The following is a 22,892-nucleotide window of genomic DNA, read 5'->3' on the forward strand; positions in this document are numbered from 1 at the left end:
CTTGATAACAATATTTTGTGGCTCTTGATAAAATAAATATATAAAATAAAAATCAAAGCACTTCGTCTATACAAAGGGTTTTGAGGACCATATCTCCGCTGAATATAAATAACATTATTAAATATCAACATAAGCCAATAAGCAATTGAATTTAGCTTAATTGACATTGGAGAAGAAATGTATATTTAGGCTTGCGATTGTAAAGTCTCAAGTGCAAATCCAATTATAACCGAGTTTTATCGTAGTGGACCTTCGAGAGACGGGTTTTCTTCAAAACAAAAGATGGTGGACTTGGACTATACAACATTGTCTACGATCACAAGAACGTATGTAATCGCTTTTAACCGGGCCCGACTCCGAGAATTGAAAAAAAGTTGGGCCGAAGGTGAAAAATATTTTGGGCCTTAAGTAAAAAAGATGATTTTGTTGGGTTTAAACAATTTAATTTTAATTTGACTTCCTTGGTTATGATTTAAGATTTGGGTTGTATAAAAAACTATTGTATTAAAATAGGCTTAAACATGCATTAAATGAGACTTGAACCACAACATTTGGGTTGAAAGTCATATCCCTTTGATAGACCAAGTTAGTTGTTATCTAATTATAAGTTTAAATATTAAATATATACATCTTTTTTTCATAAAAATACATAAAAGAATTTTAAAAAATTTCGGGCCTAACGGGTAGTCAGGCCAATGGCCGTTGACCCCCCTACCATAGGTCATGGCCGGCCCTGTTTTTAACCATTGAATTACCCTTGATAACCGAGTTTTATTCGTTGCTTATTAAAAAAATATTAGTATAACTCAAGACATCGTAAGACCATTCCATCACATCAAAGAGACTTTCACATGGAATAAAAACAACAAACCCACATAAAGAACGGCTGGCTTTTAAAAGCTAGAACATGAGTCTTGTCACTTGTGTTTTTTAACTTAAAAGTTAAAACTTAAACGGACCACAATTAGCCACGTAAGCGTTGTACTAAATGTAGATTATATAAAAATCAAGAATATAGTCACTGTGACACTACATTTGAACCAACGAATGGGACGGCTCCATTTTAGTGGTCCCTACACTACCAAAGATGGCAATGGTGAACGGTGGGCATGCATTGTGCTAACATTTTTGCTTTGTTTTTGATGGCTTTTGTATTCTTCTTCTATGAAAAGGAGAGTTTTTGTAATTTGTATATATCATCTCTAGATGGAGGTGTTTATTTTATATTGTTATACGGACCGGCCAGATTATTCAGTTCAGCCTGTCGGGTTTGGACCAAACCAACTTGAGGACTGAAATGAAGATTATTTGAAACCCAAGGACCTAACCGCGTAGAGTACTATCGGGCTGGTCTCAGTCTAGGCCGAGTTGGTTCTCAGTTATTTCGGGTTGGCCCATTGAAGAGGTAGGTCCCAGCAGAGCCCAGTTGGACCCGCAAGACTCACCTTGAAAAGAGACGTCTGCGCAGAAACCAACTGGATCCGCAGGACCCACCATGCTCAGAGACGAGACGTCCTTACGCGCAGTACGCAAGCTGTTCCCGCAGGAAATGCCTCCCAATGGTGAAGTACTCTGCCTGTTCCCGCAGCTGCGGATACAAGCCATCAGGGATGGCCACCCGCGCAGCAAGGCTACACGCACAAGGCACTTAGCTCTCAAAATAATTCAGTTGTCACCTGAAGGAATGAGCAAAGCCGGGAACAATCCCGCACAAAGGCGGGAGGGGGAATACTCCCGCCCAAATAAGCCAGTCCGTACGATACGGGAAGATCTTTTGTACTGTACCTGACGAGGTATGGGCAAAAGATCTGACCAAAGATACGACAGCTCATTGACAACAGTATGGCGAGCAGCATGCTCTTGTACTATATGTCACTATTAGCCGCTGCCTACTCACCAACTCCTGTCATACCACGTGCATAGCTGGCAGTTGGTGGAAAAGGAATAGTACACAGCAGGCCTGGTCACTGTCAGCCGCTGCCTACCCACCAACTACCAGCATGGCACGTGCATAAGCTACAGTTGGTAGAACAGGAATACTATTCAGCCGGCTATACCTTCTTGGAAACCTACCTTCGGCTATAAGTACCCCAAATGGTATGATCATCTCATCTTATCATCTTATCATCATATACTATCTCGTATTACATATTATACCAGATATCTGCTCTAGCAATCTCTTAATATACATTTATATTCAAGAGCAATCTAGTCTGATTCTCACGCCGGAGGGTGGTCACAAGGAGGAACCCCCCCCCCCCTTCTCAGTGACGAGCTCACGGTGTCTATTTTGCAGGTTATCAGAAGAACCATCTTTGCCGGGTCTAACCCCTCGTGGGAAACATCTATCTAACCCCCAGATTATCCGTAATCTGCCCGGGGTCCGATTAGTGTTTCTTCATTGGCGCCATCTGTGCATAAAAGCTAGAACTTCATTTCTTTTCAGTTTTTTCAAACTTCTGGAAAGATGGTTAAAGAAACTCCGGTAACCACAACCCCATCTACTGGGAGGAATACCGGCGACTACACAGTTTTTACGAACACTACCCCGGTTACCCAAGCCGGGGCAAGTGCAGTATATTTTACGAACACTACCCCAGTTACCCAAGCTGGGGCAAGTGCAGTAAACAACCATCCCCTGGGATTCAATAATACCCAGGCGGAAAGACAACAGACGAGACTCCCCCGCCAAACACTTGAGCAAGTTAAAGCGTGGGCGGAGGCACGTCAGAAGGAATTCCAAGCTGAGTTGGACGAACGCTTGCGTTCCGTCCAACAGGCTGACGAATTCGGATACTGGGACAATGATTCGGAGGAATCCGATAGTGACGCAAACCCTCGTCATAGGGCGAAAGGGAAGCGTAAGGAAACGGACTCCCAACCGAGAAGGCATTTTGAAGAAGCCTTCAAACCAAAAAACACAGGTGGAAATCCACGTGACTTCTCGAAAACATTTACACCAACTGCTGCAAAGGCGGGAATGTCCAAATTTGCAAGGGATATTGCGGAAGCAATCGTCCCGAAAAGTGCCAAACAGATGTCCAACATCGGCACTTACGATGGTATATCTGATCCAGACGATCATTTGAACAGGTTCATAGCGGGGGCAACCGTCAGTAGCTGGACGGAACCTACGTGGTGTTACATGTTCCAAATGACGCTTGTTGAGGCAGCTAGAGCGTGGTTCGATCGTCTACCGGTCCACCACATCTACGATTGGGAAGACTTCCAGCAGAAGTTTAGCCAACACTTCAGCCAACAAAGAAAGTATACCGAAGAGCAATGGACAATCCTCAAATGCATTCGAGAGGAAGATGAATCTTTGCTAGACTTCATCACTCGCTTCAACTCAAAGAAGCTAAGTTTGGGTAATATTAGCGAAGATCTTGTTCGCGCTGCTTTCATCCAGGGCGCGAACGACCCAGAGCTCATCCGCACCTTAACGGGTAAAGATGGCATGCCATCCACATGGGATGCCATCATGACAGCAGCTAAACGCTTTGCGGAAACGGAGAAGCAACTGGGTAGAGATCTCCCCCAGAGCACAAACCTCTACACCCAGAAAACAAGAGAAGACAACGTCCTTACCGCCCGATTAAACAAAAAGCGGAAGCTAGGCATTTGGCAGTCAAGGGTAAACTTTGACACCTCATCCGGCTTGCAACATCGGTTAGGCGGAAGAGATAAAGTACAGTCAAACCAGAACTCCAGATGGACGCCGCTCACCAAAAGCGTCACCGAGATATTCGCCACTGAGGAGCTCCCATGGCCAAAGGCTCCAATAATCCGACATCGTCACAATGCTGATCGGAGCAAATACTGTGACTTTCACAGGACAAAAGGCCACAACACTGAAGAATGCACAGACGTAAAGGACATGGTTGAAGCATTTGTCAGAGATGGGACGCTCGCGCACCTCGTGGCGCAATGAACGCTGAGCAGGCTGATGAGTGTAGAACCCCAGTTGGGGAAAACACGAATAAAATTACAGCTTTAATGTTGGAAACTACATACTACGTAAACAACGAGATCCCGAACCAGGTGCATATCGGCTCGATGGCACTCCCATCCCAACAACATGGAAGGGAGCTCAATTACACAGTTTGCATGTAGATCAATTCCAAATTTGTAAAGAAAAGGCCCAGAGCCACTTCTAATGGAAATGATTCTCCTTAGAACATCGACGCTGATTATTTTACATTTATACTTTTAAGAACTTTCAACACTGATGCCGGTTTTCACCGCATACATAAGTGTGAAAGTCGTTGCGTGGGGAAGGCGGCAAAACCCGCATAAACCCAAAAAACGGCAAACCTTCACGCAGGTCAGTTAAAGGTAAAGTTCAGTCATCCCACTAAATGAAAGTGCCGGTCTATCCGCATGAATCATGATAGAGGAAACTGAACACTAACCTATTAACAACCGCGCGTCGAACGGTTAATTCATTCAACACTGAAGCCGGTTTTCACCGCATACATAAGTGTGAAAGTCGTTGCGTGGGGAAGGCGGCAAAACCCGCATAAACCCAAAAACGGCAAACCTTCACGCAGGTCAGTCATAGGTAAACTTTGGTCATCCAACTAAATGAAAGTGCCGGTCCTAACCGCACAAATCATGAGAAGAAGCCGAACCTATTGACAACCGCGCGTCGAACGGTTAACTTATTCAAAATACTTATAAAAAATTTCTAACAGGATGAGGAAAACCTCCACGCAGGTCAGATGAAGGTAAAGTTTAGCCATCCTACTAAGTGCAAGTGACGGTCCTACCCGCACAATCACGAAAGAGGAAGCAAAACTTCAACCTATTATCTACCACGTTCAAAGGTTAACTTATCCTAAACACTTAGAAATTTCTAAAAAGATGAGGAAAACCTCCACGCAGGTCAGGTGTAGGTAAAGTTTAGCCATCCTACTAAGTGCAAGTGACGGTCCTACCCGCACAATCACGAAAGAGGAAGCAAAACTTCAACCTATTATCTACCACGTTCAAAGGTTAACTTATTCTAAACACTTGGAAAATTGCTAATTTAAACTAAAGTATGCAAGTCATATAACGTTTATAAAGCAAGGAATCCAGTGAAAGTAGCGGTCTTACCCGCACAAAGATTTATATTTCATAATATTCATTACAAGAATGGCCGGGTAACTACACGCCTACAAGAATATAAATCTATACAAGCTAAATCTATCCTAGCAGTGGGAAGGGATCTTCAGGATCAAGCTTCAGGGCCACTTCCACTTGGACTAGCACCATCAGTAGAGTGTGGCGGTGCAAGGAAAGCTTTAAGGATAGCTAGCCCATCATCAGCAGCAGCAACTTCGTTCACCTTCTCCACCACCGGATGCGGGAAGGCGGCATACTGATTCACTGCTTGGTCGTATACAGCTTCAGTATCCACATCAAATAAAGGGAAGTTGGAAGGCGGGATGCCTTTCTCAACGAACCCTAGACCAAGCAGGAATCCGGCCTTTTCCCCATCCTCATGAGAAGCGTTGAGGGCTGCGCTCATAGCATCGTCATAAGACGTCTCCGTGAAGACTCGATGCACAACCTACAAAAAAGAAAATACAAGTATCAGAACCTTTTCTATTTACAAAGAAAAGCGTGAAGACATGAAGCTAAACATACTTGAGACAACGCTTCTCGAAGAAGCCATTCCTTGGCAACCAGAGCTTCTTGGAGGGCGGCTTGAGCTTGGTTACAGGCGCGTTCGGCTTCACTTTTATTGAGGTTGGCAAGCAACACTTCCTTTGCAGCAGCCTCTTCGACACCCTTTAGCTTCCGCTCAGTGTGGTCAAGCACGCCCCTCTGGTCCAGGATCTCTTGGAGCTTCTTCGCGTCCTCCATCGCCAAGGCATCATGAGCCTGTTGGAGCGCCTCTAATTTAGCTTTAAGTTCCTCATTCTCGAGGCGTAGAGGCTCAGCAACAGCTTCAGCCTTGGTGGCCCTTTCAGTTGCGTTCCTAGCAGTTTCCTTAGCCAGCCGAAGCTGTTCGTTAACAGCTTGGGCAGCCTTGGAACGGGCCTCGAGACGGGCCTGAACCTCAACTTCAAGGGCCTTGAACGCCTTCTCCTTCTCCGCAGCCGCGGCGGAGAGCCTCCTATTCTCCTCCCGGACAGCCCGCGACTAAGCTACTTCTTGAATGCGAGCTGCTTTTAACTTGTCGTTTTCACGACAAAGCAGCTCGACGCGCGGCTGCATCCGGGCCAGGAGAACCCGAAGCTCATTGGTTAGCCTACCCTCCTGGTAGCTAGCCATGGCTTCCCCCAACGCACCACTGGGAGCTGCGTGACGAGCCCACTCCACGCACTCCACAGGTGTGCGAAGGGTTGTTCCTCGGCGGATGTTCCATCGTGGAACATACACTTCATTGGAATCCGACACTGCAAAAAACAAAAAGCAGTTAGGAAAAGATGATATATATAAAAAAAAAAATAGGCCAAAAGAACCCTACGCACCTGTAGGGTCAATAACAGGCCGATAGCCGCCAAACCCATCACCTGAACCCAAGGGAAATCCGTCCAAGAGGTCAGGTAGATGGGAAGGAGGCAGAGGTTGGCGAGAAGCCCCATGCATACCTGAAGGATCGGCCGTCGTTGCCGATGACGGAGGAGGCATGGTAAAGGCCGCCGCGGAATCCGCAGCAAAAGTAACCGCCGGCTCAGTGAAAGATGCGGTAAAAATGGCACTGACAGCCGGCGGTGATGTCATCACAGCTGGAACAGTTGGCTCAATGGAATGAGCAACTGAAACAGCGGAAGCAGGCGCAGCCGCCTGGGTCGTCGCCTCAGGTAGGCTGACCAAGCCTACCGTCATGGGCGGGGGGGTACTCCTCCCCGCTCCACCCTGGAATGCGTCAACATCCACGCCTGCACAAAGAAAAGTATTAATGATGGAAAGCTATGAAGTTAAAAATAAAGTTTGTACTTACGGGTTTTCTTGAGCCTAAAAGTGCGGACAGGCGGGGATGAACCCGATGGAGCCGGCCTCTTCACGCCGCTCACCGTTGTCATCCTGGGCTCTCCGGAGGTGACAGTCGTCGCAGCCTCCGGAGCGGTGGTCTTATCACCACCGGGGTTCCCCGCCACCTCCTCGCTCTCGGCCTCTGAGTCAGACCGAGGCACCGGATCGGCAGTGGAGGCCACCTTCTCCTTCCCCTTCCCGCCGGCAGCCTTCTTCTTCCGCACCAACGGAGGACCATCTGCGGATTACTCATCAGAACATAAGATTAGAGGAATGCCAGCAGAGGTTTCAGCATTGAGGGGTCGAGGGTTGAATAACGCCTTACCTGGCCGCCTGGCGCTCAGGATCTCGTGGCCTAGCGGGTAGACCTCCACGAACCGATCCGCCGTTTGTTCTAGGATGGGCAACTCGTTCTCATCTAGAGCACGAGTACCCATCCGAGCGGGACTGTCAGCCTCCCGCGGATACAGGAGCGACTGCAAGTCGTTCCCCTCTGAAATAAAAGAAAAGCAGTTAGAAGACAAACCTATATAAACAAAGTAAACAGAGCATACCGTAAGGAACAGAGTTCAAACCGTATTCGAGGACGATCGGGATCTTTTGCGCATCCGCATCCTTCCACACCCGGCTCATCCCGAGCATCACCATCCCGGACTCCGCAAACCGGTAAACCGGAGATTGGACTCGGGAAATCTTCGAAAACCATTCCGCCTCCTGGTAGTTGGAGGCGTGAAGGCTGGGGAGAGCTTGCCCATTCTTAAATTTCATGGCAAGGGGGATGGCGCGAGCGGAGATGAAAAAGAACTCCCGCTTCCACGAACGAAGACTGCGCTCGGTTGCGCAAATCTTCAAACCCTTTATACGGGTTATCAGAGTATACCACCCCTGGATGCACCTCCAAGAGTAGAAGGTCATCAGGCGGTCGACGAAGGGCTCAATGCCTAGAATCCGGCACACCCACTCGAAGTGGCGAATCTTCGCGATCGCCATCGGGTGCACCTCGGTCAGGTGTACACCGTGCCTCTCTAGGACACGGTACACAAACTTTGTCAATGGGAACCTAAGATTCCCATAGACAAAGAATGCAGCATATACCCCGATCTTGCCTCTGGGGGCATCATACACCGTCTGATGGGGTTCAGGAAACTCAGGCTCGAGAGACTCGAGCATGAACTTCCTGACGATGTACTGATATAGATCGACAGGCAGAGCACACTGGCACTCGCCAGCAGTACTCTTGTCATCGGCGTACACCCCAGCCTCCTGGGCTGTAGCCTCAAGATCGTGAGACGACATCTTGCAGATATGAAAGAAGAAAACGATTTCAAGAGAATGCTCGACTGAAAAGATGAGTATTCGCCGGAAATCGTTTTGAAGATGAAGAGAAAAGTGAAAGTGTGGATTACAAAGAACCCTCTCCCCCTTTATATACTAATCGCAATTAATGCGATGAATTTAATGCGGAAGAGAGAGAAATCGAAGGTGCAATGAAACTATGACACGTGGCAAAAAGCAAGCTGGCAACAGCTGTTGAAAGGACGCGTGCCATTAATTTCGCGGCCGCGCGCCCGAAAAATCGCGCCCACGCGCCTGAAAAAGCGTCTGGAATGACCAGGTACTGTCACGTCACCATAACTTCCTGCACGTCCTGACACAGTCAGAAGAAACCGTCGCACGACGTTTCAGCAGTTTGGACTGTTCTTATCCTTTCACCAACTCTTCAAATTTCAAAAAATTTCAAAAAGATTCAAAAGTAAGCGGGAAAATACCCCTTACCTTGGCAACCAAGTAACTGTAAGACAGGTGCGGGTACAGTGTTAAGGCAAAACCCTTCACATACTCAACGCTCCTGACTTGTGAGGAGGTTACAGACCTACCCGCATCATACCCAAAGATCAAGCAGGAAAGTCGGGAATTTCTGCAAGACATAAGGACTTCTGCGGGAAGAATCCCCATGGAAAACCTTAAAACTAAACCCTTTTCAAAACCCTTTGCTTAAGTCCAAAAGTTCACCTCACTTTATTAAACATTCATGAGAAGAACATTGGACTGGGGGGACTTGAAGAGGTAGGTCCCAGCAGAGCCCAGTTGGACCCGCAAGACTCACCTTGAAAAGAGACGTCTGCGCAGAAACCAACTGGATCCGCAGGATCCACCATGCTCATAGACGTGACGTCCTTACGCGCAGTACGCAAGCTGTTCCCGCAGGAAATGACTCCCAATGGTGAAGTACTCTGCCTGTTCCCGCAGCTGCGGATACAAGCCATCAGGGAAGGCCACCCGCGCAGCAAGGCTACACGCACAAGGCACTTAGCTCTCAAAATAATTCAGTTGTCACCTGAAGGAATGAGCAAAGCCGGGAACAATCCCACACAAAGGCGGGAGGGGGAATACTCCCGCCCAAATAAGCCAGTCCGTACGATACGGGAAGATCTTTTGTACTGTACCTGACGAGGTATGGGCAAAAGATCTGACCAAAGATACGACAGCTCATTGACAACAGTATGGCGAGCAGCATGCTCTTGTATTATATGTCACTATTAGCCGCTGCCTACTCACCAACTCCTGTCATACCACGTGCATAGCCGGCAGTTGGTGGAAAAGGAATAGTACACAGCAGGCCTGGTCACTGTCAGCCGCTGCCTACCCACCAACTACCAGCATGGCACGTGCATAAGCCACAGTTGGTAGAACAGGAATACTATTCAGCCGGCTATACCTTCTTGGAAACCTACCTTCGGCTATAAATACCCCAAATGGTATGATCATCTCATCTTATCATCTTATCATCATATACTATCTCGTATTACATATTATACCAGATATCTGCTCTAGCAATCTCTTAATATACATTTATATTCAAGAGCAATCTAGTCTGATTCTCACGCCGGAGGGTGGTCACAAGGAGGAACCCCCCCCCCCTTCTCAGTGACGAGCTCACGGTGTCTGTTTTGCAGGTTATCAGAAGAACCATCTTTGCCGGGTCTAACCCTTCGTGGGAAACATCTATCTAACCCCCAGATTATCCGTAATCTGCCCGGGGTCCGATTAGTGTTTCTTCACCCATGAATTGCTCACCAAGAAGTAACACATCCAAATAGAATTATGTTTAGCAGGGGTGAGCAACATAACAACCATAAACATTAATTGAACGAACCATAATCGTCATAACCGAACTGATATAAACCGATAACAAACATAGTCGTGGGTTAATTTAATGAATTTTTGTAAATCGTCAAATGCGGGCCGGTTTTGGTTAAAGATAATTCGAAACCCTTCATGACCGAACCGACCCATTTTTTAACCAACAATATGTTTGGGATTAACTTTAACTCACACATAACCAACTCGCTATAACCTTTAAAACCGATTAACCGAAACCGTCATAACAGTTTCAGTTATGATTATCTATTAACCGATGTAACGGTTATGGTTATGGGTTTAGCTCAAAACCATCCCAACCAACCCATGTACCCCTAATTTTAGTACTTGTGAATTGACTTCTTCATGACCAAAAACTACGATGAATTAACTTTATATGCTTCCCTTGCAAAAGTAGCCATTGACAAAGATATGGAATGTATTGTATATTTTGATTATGGACTTTATATATAGAGAATAATATTATACTCATATATCTAGTCTAATATTCTCCAACAAGCTCAGAACGCGCACGCACACGACATGTAGCTTGAAACATAAAGAGAACTTTAACATCAATGTATAGTCTCATCTAATAACAACCAATGCATGCTTTATCTAAAAGTTGATCACAACTTTGTCAACGACTCAGTGGCTACAACAAACAGGGAGCGAAATTTACATGACCCTTTATTTAATATTGTTTTAATTTAAGTGATCACATGTAACATCCTGTTTTCGTTATGAATTAATAAAATAAATCTCTTTTATTTTATAGTGTGTCGTTTATGAGTTTAAATAAATAAACTAATAAAATATGAGCTTGGACCTTGAAAGATGGAATGGAATGGACCTTAGGTCCATGGGCTTAAGGGAGTATAAATACCCTTAAACCCTAAACCCTTCCATTTTTATCCATTCTCTACACCCTAGCCTACACCATCAAAAACACACACAGGACCATCCTTTAACCCGAGCCTAGATCCGAAGTAGAAAACCCGATATTGTTGGTGCTAGATCGTCGTGAAGAACCAAAACAACATCAAGGCTTAACCGTATTCGTATTTCAACTCGTTTAAGGTACATTTATGATTAGAAATCATTCGTTTAGGTTCTGATTGGTTTGGGAAATCTCATATCTGTTTTTGTTTGTTGAAAACGAATCAAACACAACAAATATTACTGAAATCCATCAACGTTTGATAGGATAATCGATAACCTAAAAGAAACCGTAACCTATATACCTAAATCGCACCCCTTAAACACGAATATTTGGACGAACAAAGGGTTAGGGTTTGTAGGCGCTGTAATTCCGAATCCGTGGATACTTAAATCGTGTTATTTGGTTAAGAAATGAATGTTTAATTGCAGATTTAGTAACAGTTGACCATTTTGTGTTCTTGACAATTTTAACTTTGACCCTAAGTCAAAGTCTGGATAAGAACAGCTGCTAGTTCGTTATGGATAGTAATTCGTTACGCGTTCATGACGAATGAGCCCTTAATTCGTGTGACTTGATAACGAATGAACACTTGATTCGTTATTCATCCATTCGTTAGATTCAGATAACGAATCAGCAAGCGAATCAAGTGATTCAATGTAACAAATCAGATGATGTTCAAATAACGAACTAGAATAACGAATCAAGTCATGTAGCGAATCGGAATGACGAATCAGATGATGACAAGAGTACGAACTAGGATAACGAATCAGACCATGTTAACGTAACGAACCAGAGTAGCGAATTAGTTAACGAAATAGGATTAATTCGTTATAGAGAATGGGTTAGCGAATTAGAAAATAATTTAAAATTCTAATGGAAAATGTGTTAAGGCACTTAATGAATCAGACCATGTTAACCCCAGCCAGGGGCTCTGCCCCTTGGACCCCGCTAGGGGCTGCCGCCCCCAGAACCCCGCTGCCAGGGGCGCTGCCTCCGGACCCCCGTTCGTTGTGGATAATAATTAAACTAGAAAGACGATATGGATAGTGGTAGTTAATTGATACGTGCAATTGTTATACAGTTAGTCGTGCACAGCTCAAGAAGGGAATAACGATAAACGGTGAACGTAACCGCATTCAGGTGAGTTTCTAGCCCCATTTCCTTGTTATGTTTTCGGGGCTGTGTGCATACTCGATGTGATAGTTAATACACTTACCTTAACTGGTAAGTGTATGCCTTATATGGTTTATATGTTATGTATGTATATCTTAAATGTGAATGAAAGCTTGTCGGTACGTGAATGATCTTCGGATATTGCACGTGCTAACAAGGGCCTATGTATATTGAAAGTTTGTCAATGCGTGAACGATCTTCGGATATTGCACGTGCTAACAAGGGATGTATGATTATGATAGATGAATGTGTATGATAGATATATGTACAATATATGAATATGTATGAATGATCAAAGAAAGTATATGTATGTTATAGATATGTAAAGACAGTATGTACGAAGATGAAGAAAGAGGGATCAGACCCTAATAATATCTGAGATAGAGAAGAAAGGGATCAGACCCTAATAATATATGAGATAGAGAAGTAAAAAGGGATCAGACCCTAATAATATCTGAGATAGACAAGAAAGGAATCAGACCCTAATAATATCTGAGATAGACAAAGGAAAGAGGGATCAGACCCTAATAATATCTGAGATAGAAAAGGAAGGGATCGGGCCCTAATAATATCCGAGATAGAAAATGACAATAATTTATATAGTATGAAGGAATAAAGTAGGAATGTATGTATGAACTTATGTAATGAAAGTGAATTAGGAAAGTAATGATTATGTGTCTTCGGATGCATAATTGAAGGTAGGTGTATGTATGGTATAAGATGTGATTAATTAGAACTCACTCAACGTAGATGACTTTTAGTATGCACGCAGGTTAACAGATTGAGACAGCTGGTTTGAGATGGACAAATGGCAGGTTTGAAGAGGTTGGCATCTGAAGATTGTCATGATGTTTTGAATGTTATAATTTATGTTATGTTTTAAAAGACAAATTATGGATAATTGTAATGAATGGTTGATGTTTTACATTATTCCATGAAAGTTTTAATTAACTCTGATATTTAGAATTGTGTTTATGAGTAAATCCAACACCAAATGTAGGGCACCGGTAATGGGGCCTTACATCACAATTCACAATCACCACCCTCATTTCATTAAAGAACTGTTTACATCAATAAAAAAAACAAACTAGTAATAACTGGTGTCGTTAGTCTTTCTTGAAGAGCATAACTAAGTCGTCTTAAATTCATGAGGGTCATAACATTCTTATTCATGACACGTTGGACACGACTAAGTAGTTCTACAGCTTCATACGCTAGAAAACCGAAAGTATCAAATACAAAAGATATAAACACGTGTTGGTTGTCAATACACACTTTATGTGTTTGGTATCTTTTAGTGCAGCCTAACACATCGTGAAAGCACCGATACCCAAGCCCACAATACGCAAAACCGCTGTAAGATCTACACATGTGTGTTTCCCTCATATCAATTTAAAAACAAAAATATCAGTAGTCTAAGAGTTGACCTTCAATCTAATAGGTCGTCAAAAATTCATATGTGTTTCCTTCTTAATGGAAATCTCGGCGCGCTTGAATATGTCAAAGAGCACATCCCTAATCAAATTGTGTCGGTACTTGAACCCGGGAGCTCTCTACAATTTACCGCGTGCTCCCCAAAGGAGTCCAAACATGCCTTGCGACAAACATGACATATCTCATTAACTAAAAATTGAGGAATCATGAGGCAATAAGATACTACGATGCTCCACCGGTGACATGTGCTGACCTAAACCTCTATATGGATAGCAAGAAGAAAATTTTAAGCATCTGGTGCTCGTAGATACTCAAAAAAGGCGTTTTGTTTAGATGTCATGTTAAAGTGTGTTTCCAAGTCGCGGACAATTATACTAAGAAGAGCACTCGCAATTCGCCAATGCCTGTCGGACTTTAAGGGAGGTCGTCTCCTTGGAATTGCAAAGTGAATGTTGGAGAGGATGCCTGACCAACTAAAAGTTGTATGAAATGTTAATATAAATAGTGTGACCTACAGAAAACAATGGTAGTCATTTTTTAATGCAATTTGACATTATACCATAATGGTCTATGGACAATGTTTATTTGTAACATATATTCTTAAGTTCACCGGTATAGTTTTTTATATTGTTAACAGTATGTAACTTGTTATAACTCAAATACAGCTTATTGTTGCTTCCATCTCATAATTTACTTCTTTACATTAAGATTACATAGTGTAGGGGTATGGTACTAAAACCCGGTTCTACGACCCTAAATCTATTATGTTTGGCCTATTTTATCGCATGGACTAATACAATGTTATTGGGCCGAGGGGGTTTTGTGGAGGTAACCCTAACTGGGCTAGGCCCATTAGGTTACCATGATGGTGGCCATGAGACTCTATATAAGGAGGTCTCCACCTCCTTATCATGGGGCATACTCAATAAGAGCCACCACCACTTTTTGTGTCTGTGAACAAGAAATCCTCAGGATATCTTAGCAGTCACCTCCACACCCCCGAAACCATTGCAGGTGCCCAACATTGCAGGTCGCAGGCGCAGTCGCAGAAGAAGAATAAGATCAAGACGTGGTTCGTTCATCTCGAAAATCCGTGGAAACATCGTCATGGATCAGGTAAGATTCATTTCGTGCTTCGACATTGGCGCCATCCGTGGGACGGCAACGAACTGCCCTTCGATCTTCATCTCGGCTGTCAGATCTCTCCCAAGAAAAACACAGATTTGGAAGTTTACAGAAAAAGGCTTCAAAGCTTGTTTTATTAAAGCTCAAAAAGATCCATAGATCTAAAAAGAGGCTTCCAGATCTGGGCAAGAAGGAAAATCCGTGATTCGAATGATCAGATCTCCGAATCTGTGAATCTGTGATTCAGGATCTCCGAATCTGTGATGGTTTTAAATCTGCCCCGGGCTTCAGATCTGTCCAGATCTGATTTACAGATCTAGGTCTAGATTACAGACCTGGATTTTAGGTCTAAAGTTGCAGATCTGACTCTTAAATTGCAGATCCAGAAGTTACTAGACTTCCGCCGCCATGTACGCACGCCCGGGGGTTCTCACTCCGCAGCCGTGCATGTGCCGCCGCGGAAACCACCATCTGGGTTTTGCGCAAGAGACCTCCGCCATGCACACGCACTTGCGAGTCACCACTCTATCGCCGTGCATGCGCGCATCAGGCTACGCGCCAAAACTTCAAGGTTGGAAATCCTCCTAATATCCCATATGGCTACGCGCCAAACTTCAAGGTTGGGAATCCTCCTAATATCCCATATGGCTACGCGCCAAACTTCAAGGTTGGGAATCCTCCTAATATCCCATATGGCTACGCGCCAAACTGCAAGGTTGGGAATCCTCCTAATATCCCATATGGCTACGCGCCAAGGTTGGGAATCCTCCTAATATCCCATATGGCTACGCGCCAAACTTCAAGGTTGGGAATCCTCCTAATATCCCATATGGCTACGTGCCAAACTGCAAGGTTGAGAATCCTCCTAATATCCCATATGGCTACGCGCCAAGGTTGGGAATCCTCCTAATATCCCATATGGCTACGCGCCAAACTTCAAGGTTGGGAATCCTCCTAATATCCCATATGGCTACGCGCCAAACTGCAAGGTTGGGAATCCTCCTAATATCCCATATGGCTACGCGCCAAGGTTGGGAATCCTCCTAATATCCCATATGGCTACGCGCCAAACTTAGGGGTTGGGAATCCTCATACCATATGTTCACGCATCACATATGCTCACACATATTACACATGCTTACGTATCACATGCTTACGCATCACATGCTCGCACATGTCACAGTCTACACGCACGTGCACGCAACATCTGCGCGTGGCGCATAACACAAAACCAAAGTCTACGCGCACGTGCATGCAACATCTGCACGTGGCGCGTGACATAAAGTAGCTCGTAAGTCGCCTCACGCGCAGGCTTTTATTATTCACACAGCTCATAAGACGCCTCGCGCGCAAGCTGTTATTATTCTTACAGCCCGTAAGTCGCCTCACGCGCAGGCTTTATTATTCACACAGCTCATAAGACGCCTCGCGCGCAAGCTGTTATTATTCTTACAGCCCGTAAGTCGCCTCACGCGCAGGCTTTATTATTCACACAGCTCATAAGACGCCTCGCGCGCAAGCTGTTATTATTCTTACAGCCCGTAAGTCGCCTCACGCGCATGCTTTACTATTCACAGCTCATAAGACGCCTCGCGCGCAAGCTGTTATTATTCTTACAGCCCGTAAGTCGCCTCACGCGCAGGCTTTATTATTCACAGCTCATAAGACGCCTCGCGCGCAAGCTGTTATTATTCTTACAGCCGTAAGTCGCCTCACGCGCCAGCTCAATTATTATTCTTATAGCTCATAAGACGCCCCTCGCGCGCAAGCTTTATTACTTTCACAGCTCGTAAGTTGCCTCACGCGCCAGCTCAATTATTGTTCTTAGCTCGTAAGTCACCTTTCGCGCGCAGGCATTATTATTCTCAAAGCTCGTAAGACGCCTCTCGCGCGCAGGCTTTTATTATTCTTAGCTCGTAAGACGCCTCACGCGCAAGCTTTATTATGCTACAGCTCGTAAGACGCCCCTCGCGCGCAGGCTTTATTATTCTCAGCTCGTAAGTCGCCCCGCGCGCCAGCTTAATTATTATTCTCAAAGCTCATAAGACGCCTCTCGCGCGCAGGCCTTACTATTCTCATAGCTCGTAAGACGCCTCACGCGCAGGCTATATCATTCTCAGCTCGTAAGTCGCCTCTCGCGCCAGCTTCATTATTATTACAGCTCGTAAGTCGCTTCTCGCGCTAGCTTCATTATTATTACAGCTCGTAAGTCGCCATGCGCGCAAGCTTCGTTATTATTATAGCTCGTAAGTCGCCTCACGCGCAAGCTTCATTATTATTATAGCTCGTAAGTCGCCTCGCGCGCAGGCTTTTATTACAACATGTCACCATCATGAAGAAAACCTCTCAAAACTCAAAAGACAATAAAGACAAGGCCGAAGAAAAGGGGAAAAAATCGCCTCACACCTTATAAAGTCCAGCGCTCCACCTAAACGCTTGCGCGCCCAGGAGCAACACTGGACTTGGGGGGCTTGTAGGGGTATGGTACTAAAACCCGGTTCTACGACCCTAAATCTATTATGTTTGGCCTATTTTATCGCATGGACTAATACAATGTTATTGGGCCGAGGGGGTTTTGTGGAGGTAACCCTAACTGGGCTAGGCCCATTAGGGTACCATGATGGTGGCCATGAGACTCTATATAAGGAGGTCTCCACCTCCTTATCATGGGTCATGCTCAATAAGAGCCACCACCACTTTTTGTGTCTGTGAACAAGAAATCCTCAGGATATCTTAGCAGTCACCTCCACACCCCCGAAACCATTGCAGGTGCCCAACATTGCAGGTCGCAGGCGCAGTCGCAGAAGAAGAATAAGATCAAGACGTGGTTCGTTCATCTCGAAAATCCGTGGAAACATCGTCATGGATCAGGTAAGATTCATTTCGTGCTTCGACACATAGACTCAACTTATGTGGTTTTGCATGAAACTATAAGCAGAACTCCATATAAAACCACAAACACTATATGTAAATTATCGTACGTAACATTGTGAAGACTAGGCTTCTTTTCTAAATGGGCTGAGTGTATAGCTTAAGTTGTAAAATACTAATAGCTAATTAAGACAACAAATTGACAAGACCAGGTTGGGCGCGACTACACTAACCAGCGTTGCCCACTTCTATCTTCTCCATTAAATTGTTTTATTCATTCAGACACGTACACATCAATCCCTTTGTCTTTAAACACTAATCTAATAAAATGTTTATTGAAACCATTATATATTTTTGAGTGCAAAGTTATTGAATGTCTACGGCGTACATATAAAAAAAAAAAAAAAATGTATCTTTGAGTGAAAACCATTATCTAGTTTTATACGTTACATATAAAAATAAAAATAAAATGTGAGCGCAGTTGTCACCGTCCTTGTACTTGTACACCCCATTTTATACTAGAGTCCGTTCATACGGACCATCCAGTCATCGTCCTTGTGAACGGACCATACGGTATGTTCTTTCAGTCGGGTACTCTCTCCTCTATTGCATCCCATTAGTAAGACACTGCCAACCGGCATCCAAAAGATACCAATCGGAGATGCTCTATCAAAAAGTGGTTCGACATTAGTAAGACACTGCCAGCCGGCATCCAAAAGATACCAATCGGAGATGCTCTATCAAAAAGTGGTTCGACGTTTGTAAGACACTGCCAGCCGGCATCCAAAAGATACCAATCGGAGATGCTCTATCAAAAAGTGGTTCGAAAATTATGACTTTTACTCTTTTTAGTCGTGAAGCCAAATCTAAACTTAAGGGTGCAAAGTGAAAGTCACCAATGGTGGAAATGACAACGTGGGAAAGCAAACATCAGATAAGCGCGTGCTACCGAGTCAGACCCTTGTATTTTTTGATTTTACGAACCGCACGTTTAAACCTATGCGTCGGAGCTGACACAGAAACAAAATAAAATAAATCACCAACCAAATTTCCAGATATTTATTTAACCTCTATCCATGGATTATTTCTTCTATAAATCATTCCCAATTTCTCTCTCCTTTACATATCATATCAATCTGCCCATTGTTACAAGTTGGTTGGTGGCGGACCACGGCGGACGGACGTGGTGGTGCTGTTCATCCTCAAATCACTTGTAACAATCGGCATATTATTATTTAGCTACCCATTATATAAATATAACAACTACAACGAGGTTGAAAACGTTTAGGTTTTCCAAAACGAAATTATTAATGTTTACAAAGTGATTATTAAATCAATCTCACCATTGTTCTCTAATTTATTCATAAGGTAACTTTCATTTTATTCGATAATATTTACAATGATCTGTACTTAATAATTTATAAGAATCTAAAACATTATTGATGTGACAATGGGCATAGGATATTATAAGTTTGGATCTGACGAGGAAACAAATCATGGAGAACAGCCACCAGCTGGAAAGTCAAACGGTCATTCAAACACTTGCACCGGTTCCTCCGCCATTACCCGCGAGAACCGTAACTACCCGCACGATGCTCCGGCGACGAAACTGTTGTGTCTCAGCGTCCACGACGGAAACATGGGATCGATTGTTTGACGATGCTTACCGAGCTGACGTTTCAATTCAAACGAGCAGTGACGATATCATCTATGCGCATTCTAGCATTCTCGTAAGTTCAATCGACTTATCGCTTATTAATTTCATCGTTTTATTTTGCATATTATGGGTTCTGCTAAACGTACCCCACCCTAATGAAAAAGGGGTGGTGTACGCTTAGCTGAACCTATTTATGAATTGATAATTATATAATAATATTTGTTTTCTTTAATAGGGGTTAGCTTCTCCTGTTTTTAGAAGCATGTTTAAGAAACAAAGTAGAAGCAAACGGTTATTTGTCGTACCTATACGAGGAGTTCCAACGGAGGCTGTTCGTGTGTTCATTAGATTCTTGTACTCTTCTTGGTAACAACTCTTTTCCTCAAAAAAACATGATTTATGTCTTTAACTCTTTATCTTTATTGTTTATATAGAAGTTTAGAACCTAAACAACACAAGTTTGTTATGTGTTTCTTTTAATGTAGTTATGAGGAGAATCAAATGGAAGAGCATGTTTTGTCTTTGTTGGTTCTTTCGCATTCATACGTGGTACCTCGTTTGAAACGAGAGTGTGAAAATCAGCTTGAACATAAGTATATGAACGTGGACAATGCCATAGATGTTTTTCAGCTTGCGTTGTTGTGTGACGCTCCACGACTTAGTATTATTTTTCATCGGTTAATCCTAAAGAACTTCAAAGCCGCATCTTTGTCAGATGGATGGAAGGTCATGAAAGAGAGTCACCCGATTCTTGAAAAGGAACTTCTTGAATCCGTTGCGGATGAGGCCAATGTAAGCATCTAGCTTGTTGATATGACATAGTCAGATTTTAATATTTTTGGGTTGGCTAAATGTACCCCCTCCTGTTAAATTATGGGTTTTGGAAAGGGAATACTTCTTTTAGAACAAGTAATATTTAATGGTGTACATTTTGACATGTAATTATGTATTTTGTAGAGGCAAAAGGAGAAGGTGAAGAAGGCGAATGAACGAAAGACCTATCTACAACTATACGAAGCAATGGAAGCCCTTGTTCATATATGTAGGGACGGTTGTCGGACAATTGGGCCACATGACAAAGCGTTTAACAAACATCAAGAGCCGTGCAACTACGAGGCTTGCAAAGGGTTAGAATTACTCGTTCGCCATTTTGCTGGATGCAAATTAAGAGTACTCGGTGGGTGTGTCCATTGCAAAAGAATGTGGCAGCTCTTGGAGTTACACTCGAGACTATGCATAGATTCAAACGTTTGTAGGGTTCCTTTATGCAAGTACGAGTCAATATCTCTTATTATTGTTATTATTCTTCAATATTTCATTTTAATTGATGTTTGCATGATTAACAAGTGCCACACTGGCCCATGTGACAGTCCACATGAGGGGAACATTATAATTGACATAACACATTAAGATGTAAGTGTACAAAATAATTAAAGGTGGTTTGGTCTTTTCAGGAATTTCAAGGACAGAACTAGGAAACAAAAAAAGGACGATATAAAGTGGAGAATATTGGTGAGAAAGATATTGAGAACGAAGAGTATAACGGGTGCTCCGTATTTTTCATTGACAGCGTCGTCCTAAATGCTAGCGCTGTTGGTAGTGAGTACGCACCTAGTCATAAAGAAACCTAATTTAATCACTCGATAACGGGATCGATCTCATTGTATTGTAATTATAATCATAGCAACAACAATATTATGGCTAAATTGTTCAATTTGTGGTTGAAACATACCAATCAATCGATACCTTATTGTAGGAGTTCTATATTATTGATTACAAAAAAACTGAAGTTTTAAAATATAGTGCTATCACACAAGTATTTAGGATGGTAATGTTTCTTATATAGAAATAAAAATAAAATATTATGCAAAACAAATAAAATATTACAAAAACTGAAGATTTAAAACATAGTACTGTCACACAACGATTTGTAATACTTTTATAAATTATTATAACCAACAAAAAAGATTACAGAATTAAAGATATAGAAAGGAGAAAAATTTACAAAAATAAGAGAAAATTACTGTTTTAGTCCCTGTGGTTTTTAAGCGGAGTCACTTTTAGTCCCTGAACAAAAACTTGAACTGTTTTACTCCATGTGGTTTTTAAGCGGGGTCAGTTTTAGTCCCTCCATCAATTTTAAGTTATTTTTTCCATCAAAATATGCATGCATTTACAATTTTGCCTCTGTTCAATAAAGTATACCATGTTTAAAGAACATTACTGTGCTAATGATAGATTGCATGTTTCTTTGTATTTAGGCGGTAAAAGAAGTAAATTTTTTGCAATTTTCTTTTGTTCATGCATGTCCTAAAAGACGTAAAAAAATTTAATATTATAATAAAATGTCCTTTTTTATCAATATAACTTTTATGTCCCCCACCAATCCACCGTCATTTATGTTCTTTTTAAACTCATAAATAAGTATCCTGCCATTTTCTATGGATTCTATCATGGAACCACATCAGATAAGCCCTGGATGATTATGAAGGGGATGAACTGTAAAAGAGTATTGACGTTGACCATGTGTACAGTGATAAGATAATTCCACTGTCTTGTAAAAGTGACCCCGCCTGAAAACTACAGGGAGTAAAACAGTTCAAGTTTTTGTTCAGGGACTAAAACTAACCCCGCTTAAAAACCACATGAAGTAAAACAGTTCAAGTTTTTGTTCAGGGACTAAAAGTGACTCCGTTTAAAAACCTCGGGGACTAAAACAGTAATTTTCTCTAAAAATAAAGACAAATAGGCTCAATCAAGGTCAAGCCCAAAAGGGTTTTTAACCGGGAATAGGGCTAATTGGCTAAATCGGTCATTTAGATTGTTTACATAGGGGGTGTTTGGGATTCTTTGTTTTACCTTCTTATGACTTATTTAAGTTATAAGTTATGAAGTTGTAACTTATGAATTATACGCTTATAATCTTTAACTTTTCCAAACATTTTATAATTAACCTATAAGTTATATAAGGAATCTCAAAACACTCCCATAATATAGAGCGGGACAGAGAAATATAGATGGTGTAAAAACATAAGCAAGTAAGCAACCTAATAACTATAATTTTATATATTGTTGTGTTTCTAATGAGAGGAAGAGGGTATATTAGTAATGTAACAACTTAAAAGAGAGTGCATAAGAAAAAGAAAAGGAACGCTTGTTTAGCATAACGTGATATATTAATTTGGTTTTCCTAAGATGATTCCAACAAGTTTTGCGCTGAAATATTATATATCAGCAAAATAAATTGTTTGTGAACAATTTGCCTCAAAACCCCTATTAGTAATCATCACTATTTGAAGCTGTTATTAAATACGAATGTTATGTACGTTTATAATATAGAAACATTATAATTTACGTGAACATGTGGGTTCGTTTGTATAGTGCAATCTATAGAACTAACGAGCTATAACTCTTGTGTAACCAATAATAACTTGCTAAGGTTCTACTTCTACCATCGTATGCTCATCTAACACGGACTTCTCTATAATCTTTCAAGGAACTTATTTGCAAGTTCAACAGTTGTAGTTACTTTGCTATTTGCATCTATACCTATCCAAATACAAAAATATATACAAAAACTTG

The 22,892-nt window shown here is 42.6% G+C and overlaps 1 protein-coding gene across 1 annotated transcript; it reads left to right on the top strand.

The window, feature by feature from the left end:
• The first annotated feature begins 19,065 nt into the window (after positions 1-19,065).
• LOC143624038 (BTB/POZ and TAZ domain-containing protein 4-like) lies at positions 19,066-21,164 on the top strand. The gene is made up of 5 exons (XM_077094790.1): positions 19,066-19,383; positions 19,546-19,676; positions 19,796-20,102; positions 20,268-20,581; positions 20,765-21,164. The coding sequence occupies exons 1-5, from the start codon at positions 19,150-19,152 to the stop codon at positions 20,889-20,891; spliced, it is 1,113 nt and encodes a 370-aa protein (XP_076950905.1). The 5' UTR covers positions 19,066-19,149; the 3' UTR covers positions 20,892-21,164.
• The last annotated feature ends 1,728 nt before the right edge of the window (positions 21,165-22,892 follow it).

Source organism: Bidens hawaiensis, unplaced genomic scaffold, assembly GCF_021521415.1.
Source record: "Bidens hawaiensis isolate Kalapana, Puna unplaced genomic scaffold, B.hawaiensis_p1.1 tig00003653_1, whole genome shotgun sequence".
Lineage (NCBI taxonomy): Eukaryota > Viridiplantae > Streptophyta > Magnoliopsida > Asterales > Asteraceae > Bidens > Bidens hawaiensis.

Coding starts and splice junctions, on each gene's coding strand:
- LOC143624038 (XM_077094790.1), top strand. CDS start 19,150: ATGGAGAACAGCCACCAGCTGGAAAGTCAAACGGTCATTCAAACACTT. Junction 19,384..19,545: donor ATGCGCATTCTAGCATTCTC/GTAAGTTCAATC, acceptor TTTCTTTAATAG/GGGTTAGCTTCTCCTGTTTT. Junction 19,677..19,795: donor AGATTCTTGTACTCTTCTTG/GTAACAACTCTT, acceptor CTTTTAATGTAG/TTATGAGGAGAATCAAATGG.